The following is a 17500-nucleotide window of genomic DNA, read 5'->3' as shown; positions in this document are numbered from 1 at the left end:
TTATGTAGGAACTTTTTATTGTTACAGTGTATTATTATGTTCCTGCAAGATTGGCTGAATTTTGTTTAAAGTACTATCCAAGTTGTGTAGAATCCAGCAACATACTTATTGTGGTTTGCTTGTTTGTCTCTGTCTGTCTGTTGGTTTGTTTGTTCATTTGTTTGAGGGAAAAAGGAGAAAATGTAACGGATATATGTCCTTCCAGTTACAGTGTAGTCAGAAACCTTCTTATGGTGAATGTATGGTACAGCCACATCTGTCTCACTTCAAGCTCTTACCTAAATTGCATAACCATCGTTTCACCATCTAAACATTTCCTTATGCAGACGATGACATTGATACTCACTGAAGACAAACTCACGTCGTTGTTGTTTTGTTTTTTGTCCCCACAGGTACACCAGTATAGATCAGAGTCCCATGATGCTGGCACACCAGAGAAAGTGGGGGTCAGATTTTACTCTGAGGACCGCACCCTCTCCACCCACAGGGAGGGGTCGAAGGAGAGGGGGAGTCAGGGTGAGGGGGAGAGGGGCAGTGTTTCTGCAGCAGCAACGGATGCAGCAACCACAGGCAGCAACGGTGCAAAGTCACCAGCTTCAGTGAGTGTTGAAAATATTGTTTGTAATCCTTCTGGATAAAAATCCACAATTTGTTCAATTTCATGGACATCATTATTTATAGATGATGAGAGTGCATACTTTGCCTTGGGATCTGAAGGAGGGAACTGTGCCTGAGTCAACAGGTTCTGTAAGCGTTATATCAGCAACATTTTAACCTTCTCAAGAAATTCTACAAACATTGCATGCTGAAATTGTATCCAGTTAACTGTGCTGCAAATGATACTACATTGTACATGTCAAGTACATTATCCTAAAAGGCATTGCTTACCCTGTCTCCTTACGATGCGGTCAAACTGCGATATGCAAAAACAGCACAGGCGTGCATGTGGAACACCCATATTAATTTGTTTTTATTTAATCCATTTTTGGTTGCACGTTTACATAATACATGTACTTGAAAACATATTGGATGTCCTTCTGAAGTCTTTTTTTGTTCATGACAGGAAAAGAGAGCATATGCAGTGGCACAGAAGCGTTCCAAGGCATGGAAGAAAACCAGAGGTGAGCTAAGAATGCATTAGAACGGAATGCTTGTGTGGTCAAAATAACTTTTTTTTATGATAGTGCTCATATGTAATTGTTCAGATCATTTGTAGGACCCAATAATACAAAAATAAATAAATAATAAATAAATTGAAAGTATACTTGTTGAGGATGAAAGGCTGTGTCAGCCTGTGAGGAGGGCGGGGGGGTGTCTTATTTTTACCTTAATTGTTAATCAGAACTTGATGACAAAGAGCCATGTTCAGTTTTCATGATTTATCGTGGTTTTTGTCTACAGAGCATCACTCAACGTCCAGTGTGCTGCCTCTTGTAGTCCAGCAGCCAGGCATCGGTCATCTCTTTGAGGAAGTCAGCGTCCCTGTGTACGCCACACTCAAAGGGGTAAGAGTCGCAGTTACTTTTTCTGTTTGTGTGAAAATGCTAAAAACATGTTACAGTGCCAGTTTACAAACCCACATTCTTAAATCTGTATAGTTCAATCACTGCATGACATCTTTGTGATTGAAAGCCTATATGTGCCCAGCAATAACGCCACCATCTGCAATCCCCACATTTTTGTATATTCATAAAACAAACCTGCATACATTTTGCTTGCCTTGTAAAGTGTAAGCTGCTGGATATGTACCAGATGAACTTTTATTCAAAATTTGTCTGAAGGCAGTTTTACCATGTGTGCACTGACAAGAAACGTACATTGACTGTTTCAGAAAGCAGCTCAGATCAGGAACACGCCCTTCATGGAGGAGAGTTCTTCAGACTCGTCAGAGGAAGAGGAGGAGGTGGTTGTCAGCAAGACAGCCTCTACTGTAGACACCAAGGGGCCTGGTGATGCTGCAACTCACAGACCTGGTCAGTGCAATTTTGTGTGTGATTAAAAGATTAAGTAGATTAAGATATGGTCAGCTTCAGAGCCTATGTCAATGACAGGCATATATTATAGGCTGACACTTGCAGAGCTGGTACATAAGTGTGCAGGAAGTATATGGTGGAGGCATAGGAAATGATGACAAGTAAACCCAGAAAGCGCTGAAAACTTTAAAAATTAATGTTCTGGCAGTATGATTTTGGTAGCTATGGAAGCTAGGACCAAAACAGATTCACTTGAACTGGACATACAGTTCCCAAGGAAAAGTTCAAGTTCAGAGGTTGGCTGTAAAGTTCCAGATCATCTCCTTTCCCAGCTGTATACATTTTTTTGTAGATTAAAACTGTCACGCATGTTTTTATATCGTATTCTTGCCTTTCAGTGTCTGATGGTTCCTGCGACTATGCATTGCCGCCAGAGGAAATGTCAAGCAAGAGTGATTCCGACACGTCAGAACCTGAACAGAAACTCCTCAAGTTTGCAGCTGACAGCCAAAAACATGTAGGTAGTCTTCACTCATATCAATAACAGAAGCAGATGTTCCTAGGAGCGATACTTGTTTCATCTTTCTGAGTTTTTTCCTTTTATGTTTTAAATTGCAAAGGAGAACGAAGCCTTTCCATGTTTGAACATTTTGCAATTAGTTAGCTATAGATTCCATAATAACCTTTTTGCATTGTGTAGAAAAAATGGAGGGTTTAGTTTACTTGTATAGCAAGGCTTTGTAGGCAAAGTTGACAAGTTAATTAATTTTTGTTTTAATTTTTGTTTGACCAGGACACACTTGAGAAATGTGGCTACTTGTCTCAGCTGAGTGGCAAAGTCAAGACATGGAGACGTCGCTTTTTCGTCTTGCGAAATGGAGAGTTGTTCTTCTACAAGTCACAGGTATGTTTCCTGTACATTTTTTGGTGGGAATTAAGCGCATTAATTTCTGCTTCAGACTTAACTGTTTGTATGTGTACTTTTCTTCAGGCCAGATGTCAACAAGGTTAATTTCATGTAAAAGATGATGTCTTTATTGGCTGAGAACACACCTTTAGATAAAAGGGACAGATCCTGGTCCGCCATTTAAACTGCTTTCAGTTACAGGTCATATACCAGCTGAGGATAGCTGATGGTTCTCAAAGTCTTGACAGATTCTTGTAAACAAAGACTGCAAGGTCAGGTGTAATGGCTGGAAGAAGTCATCACTTGATTGAGCGTCCAGAAATCCGAGCTGCCATTGCACAAATGGAAGACACCAGACACGACAAAGAGCCTATCTGCCTACCGTCACCTAAAGAATGGTTTATGCGAAGACAACACACCTTTGGAACTCTTTGATTCCTCTGAAGACAACACACCTTTGGAACTCTTTTATTCCTCTGAAGACAACACACCTTTGGAACTCTTTATTTCCTCTAAAGACAACACACCTTTGGAACTCTTTTATTCCTCTGAAGACAACACACCTTTGGAACTCTTTATTTCCTCTGAAGACAATATTAACACCCCTTTGGAACTCTTTATTTCCTCTAAAGACAACACACCTTTGGAACTCTTTTATTCCTCTGCAGACAACACACCTTTGGAACTCTTTATTTCCTCTAAAGACAACACACCTTTGGAACTCTTTATTTCCTCTAAAGACAACACACCTTTGGAACTCTTTGATTCCTCTGAAGACAACACACCTTTGGAACTCTTTTATTCCTCTGAAGACAACACACCTTTGGAACTCTTTATTTCCTCTGAAGACAACACACCTTTGGAACTCTTTGATTCCTCTGAAGACAACACACCTTTGGAACTCTTTGATTCCTCTGAAGACAACACACCTTTGGAACTCTTTATTTCCTCTGAAGACAACACACCTTTGGAACTCTTTATTTCCTCTAAAGACAACACACCTTTGGAACTCTTTTATTCCTCTGCAGATAACATGCCTTAGGAGCTCTTTGATTCCTCTGAAGACAACACCCCTTTGGAACTCTTTATTTCCTCTAAAGACAACACACCTTTGGAACTCTTTTATTCCTCTGCAGATAACATGCCTTAGGAACTCTTTGATTCCTCTGAAAACAACACACCTTTGGAACTCTTTTATTCCTGTGCAGATAACACACCTTTGGAACTCTTTGATTCCCCTGAAGATAACACACCTTTAGAACTCTCTGATTCCTCCGAAGACAACTGCGCACCTTTGGAACTCTTGATTCCTCGCGTCCACTTTGAGTGAAGCAATTTTTGTGGCCTCGATCATCATGCAGCAGCTGCCATTATTTCCTCTGACTTTTCTTGAGAGCATCAGGCTGTCCAGGGCCTAGCTCACGTACATCCACATGCTGCTGACAGCACAAGGCTATGCAAGTCACGGAATGAGCATCACCATGGCCAAATTTTGGGAGGTGTTTGTAAGTAAATATCATGCTGTGTAAGAAGGTGTGCTTTCTCCCTGCCATAGTTGTCCAGCTTGTTTTGTAGCTGCTTTTTCACTTTGTTTGGAAACAGCTTTCCATTACACATTGGTGAAGAGTTATCATTGTTTCGTTTGTTTCTTTCTGTGCAGCATGACGTGTTCAAGAAACCTCAGGGATCCATCGTTCTTGATGGTCAGACCAAGATCACCAAGTCAGCAACAGAGCTGTCTTTTGAGGTAATGATTGATTGATTGATTGATTGATTTGTTGGTTGATTGGTTGGTTGTTTTTTGGTTGGTTGTTTGATTGGTTGACTGACTGACTGACTGACTGATTGGATCATGCGATCTACCTTCGAATACTTATGAACTTATGTTTGGAGATAAAAAGTAATGGTATTCACTGTAATCTACAAATAAAGAAGATCATGTTGTCACTCTTCTGTCATGGAAGAAATGTTTCTGATTTTGCTGAGGGAATGCTGTCAATTAGCTGTCAGAAGTAGAATAGCAAGCGTTATGTGTTGGTAAAAATCGTGTTTGTAAATAAATTCTTTCTTTCTCTCTTCAGATCATCAATTGCAAGAAGACCTATTACTTGACAGCTGACTCTCCTGCTGAGCTGGAGAGGTGGATCAGAGGTAATAATAAATTCTTCTCATCATTGCCCTCCCCCTCCCCCCCTCCTCTCCTGTGTACTTTTCCTCCTTCTCCAACCTTCAATTGTCTCTGTTGCATCAATGTACAGTGGAACCTCCTTTTTAAGACCTGATTTTCTCAGATTTGTGGAGGTCTTAAAAGGGGGGTTCCACTGTACTGTACAGTTTTGATTGCCTGTGTAAATGTGTGTGACTAGAATTTTTTTTCAATCATTCAAATTTTTTTTAATTTTAATATTTACCAGTAAATGAAACATGCTCAGCTCCCAATTTATCTGGGTTTCTCTGTTTTTAGAAATAATGCTGTCTCAGTAGGGAATTTTTGTTTGTTTATTTGTTGCTATATATTTGATCCATTCAGCGGTTTAAATGATTTAGTGTAAAATTCAGGGACGCCTTTTCTTCCTTTCTTGAACAACAGCTTAGAACTATCCTGTGATCACTTTTTGCGCATATCCTGCATGTCTTTTGTTTGTTTGTTTGTTTGTTCGTTCATGGGCTAAAACTCCCACGGCTTTTACGTGTATGACCGTTTTTACCCCGCCATTTAGGCAGCCATACGCCGCTTTCGGAGGAAGCATGCTGGGTATTTTCGTGTTTCTATAACCCACCGAACTTCTGACATGGATTACAGGATCTTTTTCGTGCGCACTTGGTCTTGTGCTTGCGTGTACACACGGGGGTGTTCGGACACCGAGGAGAGTCTGCACACAAAGTTGACTCTGAGAAATAAATCTCTCGCCGAACGTGGGGACGAACTCACGCTGACAGATATCTTGTCTAATATTTGACTGTTACTGCTCCAGTGTTACAGAGAGTGTTACGACAGAGGGCAACAGGTAACCTGCTGGACAGTGTGGACTCCAAGGCTGTGGTCAAGGGATGGGTCACCAAGGTAAGTTCATTTACACCATCACTTGATGTTCGGGTCTTTAGATATGTAATTTGTTACTTTATAATGTCTAAAACAGACAAAGTATTGTTCTCGGACACAAAAAACAAGAATGGTTAGTTAATGAAGCGGTTGATTTTTGACATTTTAATTAAGCTTTTTTTAATTTTATCTTTTTTTATTTGATCTCTGAAGACAACAAATTCCATAATCATGTGAGACCTCAATAAAACAAGTATACTTTTTGCTGAAGGTATCATTCCTGTTTGAGAGACCTTTTGTCAGATTGAAAGAAATGTGAACACTTTTTTCTAAGGCTTCGATCTGTCATTAATCTATTGAAAGCTCTAGTCGACAAATCCTCTGTTGGAAACTTTGCAATTTCAGATCCCCTCGATATCCCTTCGAAAATCTTGTTTTCACAGATTTTCTGAATGATTTGAAGAAAGTGGAGCACTGTGCTTGTTTTCAGGTGAAGAATGGTGTGACACGACGATGCTGGGGCGTGCTGCTGGGAAGACACCTGGTGTACTTCAAGTCGCCAGGAGACAAGGTATAAGTGTGTAAATGATTTAGAAAACAGCATTGTAAACTGGAGATTTTTTGGGGATTCCTGAAATATTTATCATTGTAATGTGTCATTACGTCATAACTGAATTAATCACTGCTTAAACTTGAACTTTGAGTTCTACACTGAAGATGACATTTAAGAGATTTCTATAGAGTGACATGGTTTGTTTTTGTTTTTGTTGTCTGTTAAAAATACTGGAATAGCAACGGACATTTTGAGCATTATGCGCATGCAATATTGTCAGATATTTTGATAAAGAAAAGATTGTCAGATATTTTGATAAAGAAAAGATTGTCAGATATTTTGATAAAGAAAAGATTGTCAGATATTTTGATAAAGAAAAGATTGTCAGATATTTTGATAAAGAAAAGATTGTCAGATATTTTGATAAAGAAAAGATTTCAGATATTTTGATAAAGAAAAGATTGTCAGATATTTTGATAAAGAAAAGATTGTCAGATATTTTGATAAAGAAAAGATTGTCAGATATTTTGATAAAGAAAAGATTGTCAGATATTTTGATAAAGAAAAGATTGTCAGATATTTTAGTAAAGAAAAGATTGTCAGATATTTTGATAAAGAAAAGATTGTCAGATATTTTGATAAAGAAAAGATTGTCAGATATTTTGATAAAGAAAAGATTTCAGATATTTTGATAAAGAAAAGATTGTCAGATATTTTGATAAAGAAAAGATTGTCAGATATTTTGATAAAGAAAAGATTGTCAGATATTTTGATAAAGAAAAGATTGTCAGATATTTTGATAAAAAAAGATTGTCAGATATTTTAATAATGAAAAGATTGTCAGATATTTTAATAATGAAAAGAGCAAATGAAACAAAATTTGTAAACATAAATTACACAAGTTTGTGAGAAAAATGTCAAGAAAAAAGCATTATGCAGTGGTCATAATAAGTGCAAGAAGCTTACAGGATTTGTTCTGTTTCCTATTTCAGACACCAATAGGACAGCTGAATCTGCAAGATGCCAAGCTGGAGGAGATAGAAGGGGCATGCGACTCAGATGATGAGTCAGAGGTCGCTTCATCTTCCGTCCACGTCTTTGCCATCTGGCCGCCATGCCAAGCCCCCACCTACCTGGTCATTCCCACTAAAGAGGAAAAGGTAAAGGATATTGCAGAAAATATATGTGTGGGAAAGAGAGAAAAAAAAATCAGAAAATGAAATGTGTGACTTTGGATAGGCACCATGCATGTGCAGGATTTAAGTTGCATTGTAGGGTGTTCAAGAAAAAGTAAACTTAATAGTTTTTACTCACTTCAATTTTTTTTATGAATAAATCATGGACGTCATGCATTATTTAAATTATATTATTTGCTATGTGAACATATGACCTGTCAGAGCATAGAATTGTTAGTTCCTGACACTTTATTTATTATTCCATCTCTTCAGGACTCGTGGCTGTACCACCTGACAGTGGCCACAGGGGGAGGGACAGGGACAGTGGGCACTGACTATGAACAGTTCATCGCCAAACTTATGCAAGTCAATGCTGACGCAAGTAAGTATGGTATAGACCTGTTTACCCATATGATTTCACCGTATTTTGTACGCACAGTTGCCAAGGATACGACCAATACGTTTGAACAGAAAAAAATACCACAATCGTTAAAAAAATCAAGTTTGATCGTGATCACTAAATGGAAGAAGAAGAAGAAGAAATTGAAAGTAGGTTGCCGAACTTGTTCTCGCGATATCCCAGTGGATAAAATCTAGCTTTGACGATTGGTCAATGTAATCACGTGAGACGTAATATGACGCGATTTTATTTGCCGCCATTGTTGTCGTCGAGTCCAGCACGTTGACGAAAATGTCGAAGCAAAAAGCAGTAACGCCTAAAAGTTCCACTTCTGAAAACGGACAATGTTATTGCTGCCCTTGAACCAATAGCTCATGAACGTTTCTTGTGAGTTGCTAAATACTCTCAATAATTTGAAAATACGCTGAATCTCGGTGAAAAGTACACCAACGTCAAAGTGTGGGTAAACAGGTCTGATGGTATGTCAGACGCAAACCTCATCTGTTTATAGTGTTTTCTCGATTTCTGCTCTTGTGCCTAGAACATTTACAGATTTTTCTTTGACTAAGCTTTGTCAATTTGAATTTTATTGCAATTTTTTTTTAATGTGTGTTTGTCCCGTTGGAATGTGTTGCCACATAAATTTTAAATATGTTTGAAACAGTTTTCATCCCAGTGCCTTAATTCTTATGTTGAAGTCTGTAGGGATACTCTCACTTGTTTGAAATTAACTTTTACGACAAGTTTTGAAAATATTGTTAGTAGCTTTGAGTTGACCATCTGCTGTTGAGTGAACACTAAATGTCAAGCAAACAGCACTGACCTCAGCTCTCCCAGTAAGGTAATATATTGTACTACGTTAAAAGCCCCTGGAGCAAATTTTTGATTAGTGCTTTTGTGAACAAGACACAATTGACAAGTGGCTCTATCCCATCTCCCCCCTTTCCCTCGTCGCGATACAACCTTCGTGGTTGAAAACAACGTTAAACACCAAATAAAGAAAGAAAGACTGACCTCAGCTAATTGTTTTCTCTGCTGTCTCAGACTCAGGCCTGTGGAAACACCCACTGATGCTGTACACCAAAGAACCACTGCGAGAACCGCTCACCACTCTGCCTTCCGTTGACCTTCAGCGCAAAGCAGCCGAACTCTTCAAGGTCAGGCACTGTGGATTTGTGTTGACAAATGTTGTAAAGGGGGATGAGGGCAGGAGAGAGGGTTGGTTTACAGGGGAGAAGGGGGGAGCTAGGGCAGAATAAGAGGAAAGCTAAGAAACAAGTACTTATTCATCCCTTAACCAGGAGCATTCTTCTGGAATTATATGGCAGGGCATTTTGATCCCCTTTTTCTTTAATTATCTGGGTTGAGTTTTGATTGTATAAAGCTTTGCTGATTATTAATTTGCATTAGCATAGTGTTTACACTGCTCAATATTCATTCAGAATGCTGAATCAAAAGAAGGGAGCAATTTGCTGAAATTTGTTCCTCAGGTATGCATGTAAAGCAAACTTGAGTTCAAGTTGTACTTGACCATGACCTTTTCTGTGACCTTGACCCTGACCTTACTGCAGATATTGTACCAGTTTATGACCACATGCAGGTAAAACATACTTAAATGCAAGTTGACCTTGACCATGACCTTTCCTGTGATCTTGACCCTGACCTTGCTGCAGACCCTGTACCAGTTTATGAACACGGCCATCGAGTCGCCCTCGGTGGAGTTCCACGTGAGACTGGCGCAGAACTTACTGGGACAGTGCCTGGAGCACCCTGAGCTGCAGAACGAACTGTACTGCCAGCTCATCAAGCAGACCTCCAGACACCCCTCCCAGCCCAAGACTGCTGTACAGGTGAGGCAGATAGTCCAGCAGTACCTGGGAACCCGGGCCTTTTAAGACCTCTAACAATCTGAGAAAGTACGTCTGGTCTTAAAAAGGAGAGAGTCTTAAAGTGGGGTTATATTTCCTGAGGTTATGAACAGAAGATCTGAGAAAACAGCTTCTTAAATTGGGTGAAGTAAGGTGGATTTCATAAATGTCACATCAGGCACAATCTGAGAAACAAAGGGAAATAAGCTCTCTAAATGCATACAACATTGTGCAACAAGAATAAGTGAGAGTAATGTCATACATATGACAGTCGCTTGTTCATTCTAGGTTAGTGCCAGAAGGTTGGTTCTGCATTACTCTCACTTACTCTTGCAGCACATGTCACATGCATTCAGAGCGCTAAACTTCCCTTGGTTTCTCAGGTCTTAGAATAGCGCTCTATATCTTCCTCATTCAATTAAGTTCATCATCCGCAATGTTACATGCTATTCCAGAGTCTGCTGCTGTGTGGCAAACATTCCTGGTTCCTGTGCGACGGTTCCCCCACCTCCCCCACCTCCTCTGTAGTAGACCTGACCGACAGCAAGCTGAACCCCTCCCCCCACGCCCTCACCCAGGGCTGGCAGCTGCTGTCGCTGGCCGTCTCCCTCTTCATGCCCAAACAGACCGTCAACTGGCTCATCAAGGTGCATCTTCACCGACACGCCGATCCCAGGCAAGTGAGGTAGTTGCTGTTGAATGACGTGTTTGTGCCAGTTCTGTGTGTGTGGGAGGTTTTTTTTCTGAGACATGAGGTAGCTTCAATACTTTCTACCCCACCTGTGTTGACCAAGAATTTGTTAGCCGCAACCAGCTGTGCTGCAGCAGGTCACTCAGAATTGTAGTAACTGTGTATCAACACGCTGGAATGCAGGCGTTAGATGGACGTTACAGGAAGCGACTGAAGCTAACAGTCTGAGCGGATATATCCGTACCTAGTCAGATAGAGCCATATGAGTGGGTACGGATATATCCGTACCTGGGAGACAATGAGTTAAAGAAGAAAAATCTGCATGTGCAGTACAGCGCTTTAAAGTCCTCTACAAATCTGAGAAATGGAGGGAGTCTTAAATTGAGGGTCTTAAAAGGCAGGTTCCACTGTGGTTACAGTTATATAGTGTTTTTCTACCTGTTCTGTCTTTGTTTTATTTTTCTTATGAGACGCAAGGTAGCTTTGAAGAAGACATTTTTTTGTGCATGTGCAGTGTTTACAGGCATGACTTTTCACGTGTTTCCTGTCTCTGCTGCTTCCGGACAATTTTGTATGATGCTGTATTCACTAGGAAAATTCAGATAAGATTAAAGATTCATGTGTAAAACTTGCTGATGTTTCTCTGCGTTAGTCTTAACCATACAAATATTTTGCTACTTTTTTTGCCATCCAGGGCTTTCTCCTTAGGCTATTTTTGCTCCCTCTGTCCTCCCTTTTCTTCTGCATGCTTGCCAATGTTCTCCAGGCCTTCTCATCATGTTAAAAAGGAGAGAAATGAATCATCCCCCAAACTAAATTTTTCTACAGGTCGGAGATTGGCAAGTACGCCATCTACTGCCAGCGAGCGCTGGAGAGGACGACGGTGAAGGGGGCGAGGGAGGCTCCCCCCTCTCGCATGGAGGTCATGTCCATGCTGCTCCGCCACCCCTACCACCACTCCCAACCCATCAGCATCCCTGTTCACTTCCTCAACGACTCCTACCAGGTAGGTACAGAAGTTAGAGATTGTGTGATGATCGATTGTTGGCTTTATCAGAGAAAGACTTAAAACGGTACAAACCCATCTGGCATGTAGGTTATGATTGTACAATTCCACCACCCCTTCCACAGTATCCCTCTCCACTTCCTCAATGACTCTTACCAAGTTGGTCAAGTTGTTCATGTGCGCTTTATTACAAGAATGGATCACAGTCTCACATTAAAGTTATGTTCATGTCGTTGCGTGACTTTACCACCACTCCCAGCCAATCAACATTCCTTTATACTTTGCTGCGACTTGAATAAACTTGGTTTTGTAGTGTATTCTTTATTTCTTTGCTAAATATTCCCCTTGTATCTCGCTTCCCACCTCTTGAGAAATGATCAGTACTCACCAAATGCAACCTGAACACTTGAAACAGTGTGTTCATCAACTGTTTGGTTCTGTTTAAATCTGCGTATTATCACGATTGTGATAAGGGAGGGAACTGCTTCATGAAAAGGACAAAAAGGCATGTTGCTAGTGTTCAGACATGAGCTGTCACCTGATAAAACAGGTGAGGCTGATAAAACAACACACACACACACACACACACACACACACACACACACACACACACACACACACACACACACACACACCCCCACACACACACACACGCACGCGCGTGTGTAAATATATTTACACAAAGAGGAACAAAAAGGGTTCCGTGCTAGATTGCAACACTGTTTATTATCACGTGCAGGTTGTGAGTTTCGATGGATCAACGACAGTGACGGAATTCATCACGTCACTAAACAAGGTGATCGGTGTGCGGGACCCAGCGCAGTCAGGCTTTGCTCTCTTTGCCGATGACCCCACTGGTCTAGAGGTGGAACACTGTCTGGAAGGACATTTGAAGGTAGAGATTCTACTTTATTGTTTTTTTCCCCCTTGCAAATAGAGTAATGTTATCCATCTAAAGTTGCATAGAAAAACAAGAAAAGACAGCTTTGCGTGTTTTATCTATGAACCAAACTGTGATTGAGGGACATTTGAAGGTGGAAATAGAGTAAAGTTATTCAACTAAAGTTGCATATTCTCAAAGAAAAAACAAGATAATAAAGCTTTGTGGGCTTTATCTATGAGGTTAACTGTGATCCAATTGAAGCTACTGAAGAACTTTTAACAAATAGAACTGTGACTGACATGGTGAAATGAATGAATCCTTGCATGCAGGTGTTAACCGATAACTTTTTCAAGGAATTATGGCTTACTGTAATTGACACTGGCAAGAGCATCTAGGAAGATGCTGATCTCTTGTGAGAAAAAAAAAATGAAGACGTTTTATATTGCTAGCTTTACATCAGATTGATTATATAATTGTTATTTTTCTTGAAGAAGGGACTGTGGACATGCAAGTCAGCCAGTCAGTGACTGTGTGTGTTGTTTTTTCTGACTCAAACATTTTGGAAGACTCAATTTGTCACTTTCAATTCTGTGTTGTTTATGAAGGTATGTGATGTCATCTCAAAGTGGGAACAAGCCTATCACAATCACCACTGCAGTGACAGCAGCTCTGATGACAGTAGTCGTACCATCCGTCTTGTCTACAAAAACAGGTAATTGGTATTTTTTTTATTTTTTTTTATGAGTTGATTTTCTCCCAGTCATAATAGGGGAAAAATAATGTTTTGTCATTTTGCTGTGTGACTGAGATTATTAGAATCTTCTGTTAGCTGTGAAAATGATGTGCTTTCATTGCAATAATTTGCCTTATTTACAATGGAACATGGAATTGCATTATGTCTTTAACACGTGACAAGCTACTTTTCTATAAATAATGACATGTATTCACACAGGTCAACAGTCCATGGACTATTTCTAGAAAAGCACCTTGTCTTCCACAACACACCTGATATTGTTTGAGGATGTCGCTTATGATTTAAATGTCTTTTTTGACAGGTTATACTTCAAGCACCACAGCAGGCAGGAGACGGAGAAAGAGAAGCTGTTGCTGGCGTACCAGGTCAATGAGGAGATCGTGCATGGCCGATTTCCACTCAACCGCGACCTGGCCCTGGAACTGGCTTCCCTTATGACACAGGTGTGTGTGTGTGTTTGTGAGTGTGTGTGTGTGGGTGTGTGTCTGTCTGTCTGTTTGCTTGTGTCTGTCTGTCTGTCTGTCTCTGTCTGTCTCTGTCTGTCTGTCTGTCTGATATGGGTGGATAATGAGGGAGAGGGTGTCATCATTTTGTAAATTGCACTATACATGTATTTGGTACGTGATGCATGGAGAGCTGCTCGAGAGAGTGAATTTCTTGTTCAGGGGAAGCAATACTGGCAAAGATTGTGAAAAGTAGTTTTGTCCTTTACATGGGTTGCTTCCCTTGGATTGCCACCCTTGTGATGCAGGCAGCGTGACTGTGCACCCTAACTGCAAGCGAGGACCGTCGTAGACCCACGCGTACCACACACACACATACACACACACACACCAATAGACACACCCACACCCACAGACACCCACACACACACACACAGACACCCACACTCACACACCCACACACACAACGATGCATCTTCTTGCATGACAATCCCAATTCAGACATATAATGAATATGCACACGTCTATTATGACAAGTCTCACGTAGCCTGCTTTGATTTTGTTTACCTTCCCTGGCATGTTTTGTTTGTTTGTTTGTTGTTGTAGAAATGAGAAGTATCTCTAGCCAGCAACAACAACAACAACAAAAAAAAACCACACCCACACCAAAACAAACATACACATAAGAAACATGCATATAAGTGAACAGCTCAGATCATGGGTAAATGAAGTGTTGCACAGACGTCAAAAATAAAGTACAAGATATTGCACTGTAAGTGGTACCACACTGTTGCTTAGTGTCTGTAGGAAGATACACGGTGAAAATAGAGAAAGAAAAACACGATTCTTGACTTTGATGGGCTTTTTCTGCTCGTAAACACACATTCTTCTACTCATCACAGTATGCACCATTATTGCGTTTAAAACACCAATTAAATTTGTTTTGAATAAGAATTCAGAGACCTGTATCAATTAGGTAAATTAGTTTGACTTTTGCAAAACTAAGTAATTACACATTTGATTGAATCAGTCAGACAGACGGAGACATAGAGAGACAGACAGAGGGCAAACACAAATCTGAGAAAGAAACCCCTTTAAAAATGTTACCATGTTTGAAATAAAACATCTCAAGGTGAAGCCAAAATTGATCACCTTTCAGTATGACGTCATGAGCGTGTTCCACACTTGAAATGACCTGCTTTTATCATGTTGTCAGCTGCAGGGAGCTTGGAAGTATAATTTTCATTCAACGATCCGAATTTGTTTAAGTTTGAGGATATTGTCAACGTCAAACACCATGAAACTATATATTTTTGGAATCAGAAAATGATAAAGAATAGACTGAAGTTAATTTGAAGTGAATTTTCCATAAATAAAGATAATGGTTATTTATCGGTTTTTTTTTTAAATTTGTAAGCATAATTTTCAATACAATACAATAAAACTATATAGTTTTAGATAAAGGATGCAATAGGGAATACACCAATATGACTTTTCTGTTTCAAATATAAGTTTTTACAAAATTAAAAAAATGGCATATTTTGAACGAACATTTTAACAACAAAAATTTAAGGTACCAAGCTGAAATGCAATCCCATAATCCGGCCTAGATCTAAGATTGTGTGATAAGAATTTCGATCAAATTGATGAAAAACTGTAACTGTGAAAGTTCTGCCTCAACTTTTTGGCAAACGGGGAAATATGACGTCATCAAACTGTCCTATCAATAAACGGAGAAACCCTCCATGAGAAAATCCCTTCAAAAATATCCATATCAAATTTCATGAAGATCCACTCAGTAGTTTTTGAGATATGATCTGCAGTGTCAGTCTGAACAATCTCACGCCCATAACACTGTGACAGGAAACTCATTTGGACGTGTTCTGCCGATACTATAATGTTTTTCTTTTTTAAAACACACCATAATAGTAGCCCTTCTCAATGTCTACGCTAAAAATGACTGGTCTGTGTTAATAATGATTTTGCTACAGTGTGAGAACAAAAAGTCTAAAAAATCTGACGCCCATAACGCTGTGACACGAAACTCATTTGGTCGTGTTCTGCCGATACTACAATGTTGTTCTTTCTTAAAACACACTATAATAGTTGCTCTTCCCAATGTCAAGGCTAAAAATGACGGGTCTGAGTTGTCAATGATGTTTTGCGAGAATGCCATCTATCTCTTTGTCGCAAAGACCGTGTGACACGAAAGTTATGAGCGGAAGAAAAATCTGCTGAGTGCAATTACGTTTTAGAAGATAGTTGGTTAAAACAGTGTATCACTCAGACACACAAAGGAACACTATAACTTTTTCATTCAGGCCTCAGTTGCTTTCCTTTGTCATGTATGAAAGTACTGGCCTTGGTTTAAAAAGGTGACCTGCCGCTGTGCAACAAATTGATCACCATTTTCCGCCGTATTTTGTGAACTAAACGTATTTACTACCACACATACAAAACGATGCTGTTGGTTCCGTTTACCGGTATTTCCTTTTTGTTTGTTTCATGCTTAGCAGTTTAGTATGCTTTGTTTTCTTCTCAATTCAATGGATGGCTATAAAATAAGCATTTAAATGTGAAGGTGTTAATATTACCCATGATCTAAGCCGTTCACATAAGTGAATAGAACTCCAGTGCAGAAAACCATGGCTTTTGATTGGGACATTCCTGGGGAAAAACGGTCTTTAACTGATGATGCAAACAAAGATATCCAGAAACAAATTTCATTACAAAACTGTCTTTTCCGGAAAATTCCATAGCAAACAAATACAATAGTTTCAAAGATTAATAGTAACTTTCGGAGATATAAAAATCCTGGCAGTACAAAACAAAATGACAAGATCAGTATTCTTGAGCCTGAAGGTCTTCCTGAGAAATAGACCAAAACCTCGAAAGAGTACCCTTCCCCCCCCAATTTTTTTTTAATGTGTGTATGTGTGTGTGCGTGCGTGTGTGTGTGTGTGTGTGTGTGTGTGTGTGTGTGTGTGTGTGTGTGTTTGTGTTTGTGTGTGTTTGTGTATTTTCTCTGTAAATCTAAGTCTCTTTTTTTTCTCTCAAATTTAGCATTATTTTAACGTATTGCCCCCTTTTCAAGCAAGGTTCACATGGTTTCATAAGATTTTGATGAACTTGATAAATATATTTCTTGAATCAGTTTGGGGATTGAGGTACTGAAAAGTTCAGCAAGAGATAACCATCTGATAATACCTGCAATCACAAAATGAGTTTCCTTTGCTTTCTGTTTACCACTCAAAGGAATCATTCAGACTTTTGAGGCTTCTGTTTTGAACGGATTAAAAAAAAGAAAAAGACAACTAATCGATGAGCCTGGAACTTTCTCTGTTAAAACGGCAACTACTCGATGTGAATGTATGATTATGATGAAATGTTTATTTTGCAACACTAGTAGAAATAAACAAAGCAAAGAACTTGTAATTTCTGACATAGAAATTCACTTCCAGCTCACTCATGAAGACAACATTTTTGGAGAACTATTCCTTATTCCTTCTCTCCCTTCGCTCTCTATGTCTGTCTGTCTGTCTCAGACAAGTCTGTCTATGTCCGTCCGTCCGTCTCTCCACGCTTTTCCATCTATTGTAATTAATTGCATGGACAATAAATGATCTTATGTCTTATGTCGTCCGTCCGTCCGTCTGTCTCTGTCTGTCTCTTGCGCGCTCTCCCTCCCTCCATCTGTGTGGATATGTTAATATACAACGTATGCTATTCTTGACTGGCGAAAGAATACATTTTAACAGACGAAGTATACATTGCATTGAACATCGGACCGTCTTTATCTGGCGG

General features: G+C 39.7%; 1 protein-coding gene across 1 annotated transcript in view; it reads left to right on the top strand.

Moving 5' to 3' along the window:
• LOC138953973 (pleckstrin homology domain-containing family H member 1-like) overlaps positions 1 to 17500 on the top strand; it is a gene marked incomplete in the record, with an annotated part of 204408 nt that overhangs the window by 155492 nt on the left and 31416 nt on the right. Inside the window, 19 exon segments of the mRNA XM_070326000.1 lie at positions 393 to 599; positions 1064 to 1121; positions 1402 to 1505; positions 1832 to 1973; positions 2372 to 2490; positions 2767 to 2877; positions 4541 to 4627; positions 4962 to 5031; positions 5856 to 5944; positions 6414 to 6494; positions 7469 to 7636; positions 7925 to 8033; positions 9096 to 9208; positions 9725 to 9901; positions 10375 to 10595; positions 11439 to 11616; positions 12356 to 12511; positions 13105 to 13211; positions 13555 to 13696. Coding sequence (XP_070182101.1) covers positions 393 to 599; positions 1064 to 1121; positions 1402 to 1505; positions 1832 to 1973; positions 2372 to 2490; positions 2767 to 2877; positions 4541 to 4627; positions 4962 to 5031; positions 5856 to 5944; positions 6414 to 6494; positions 7469 to 7636; positions 7925 to 8033; positions 9096 to 9208; positions 9725 to 9901; positions 10375 to 10595; positions 11439 to 11616; positions 12356 to 12511; positions 13105 to 13211; positions 13555 to 13696 — 2439 coding nt within the window.

This window comes from Littorina saxatilis, linkage group LG17, assembly GCF_037325665.1.
Source record: "Littorina saxatilis isolate snail1 linkage group LG17, US_GU_Lsax_2.0, whole genome shotgun sequence".
Taxonomy (NCBI): Eukaryota; Metazoa; Mollusca; class Gastropoda; order Littorinimorpha; family Littorinidae; genus Littorina; species Littorina saxatilis.
This window is presented reverse-complemented; position numbering and strand designations above follow the sequence as displayed.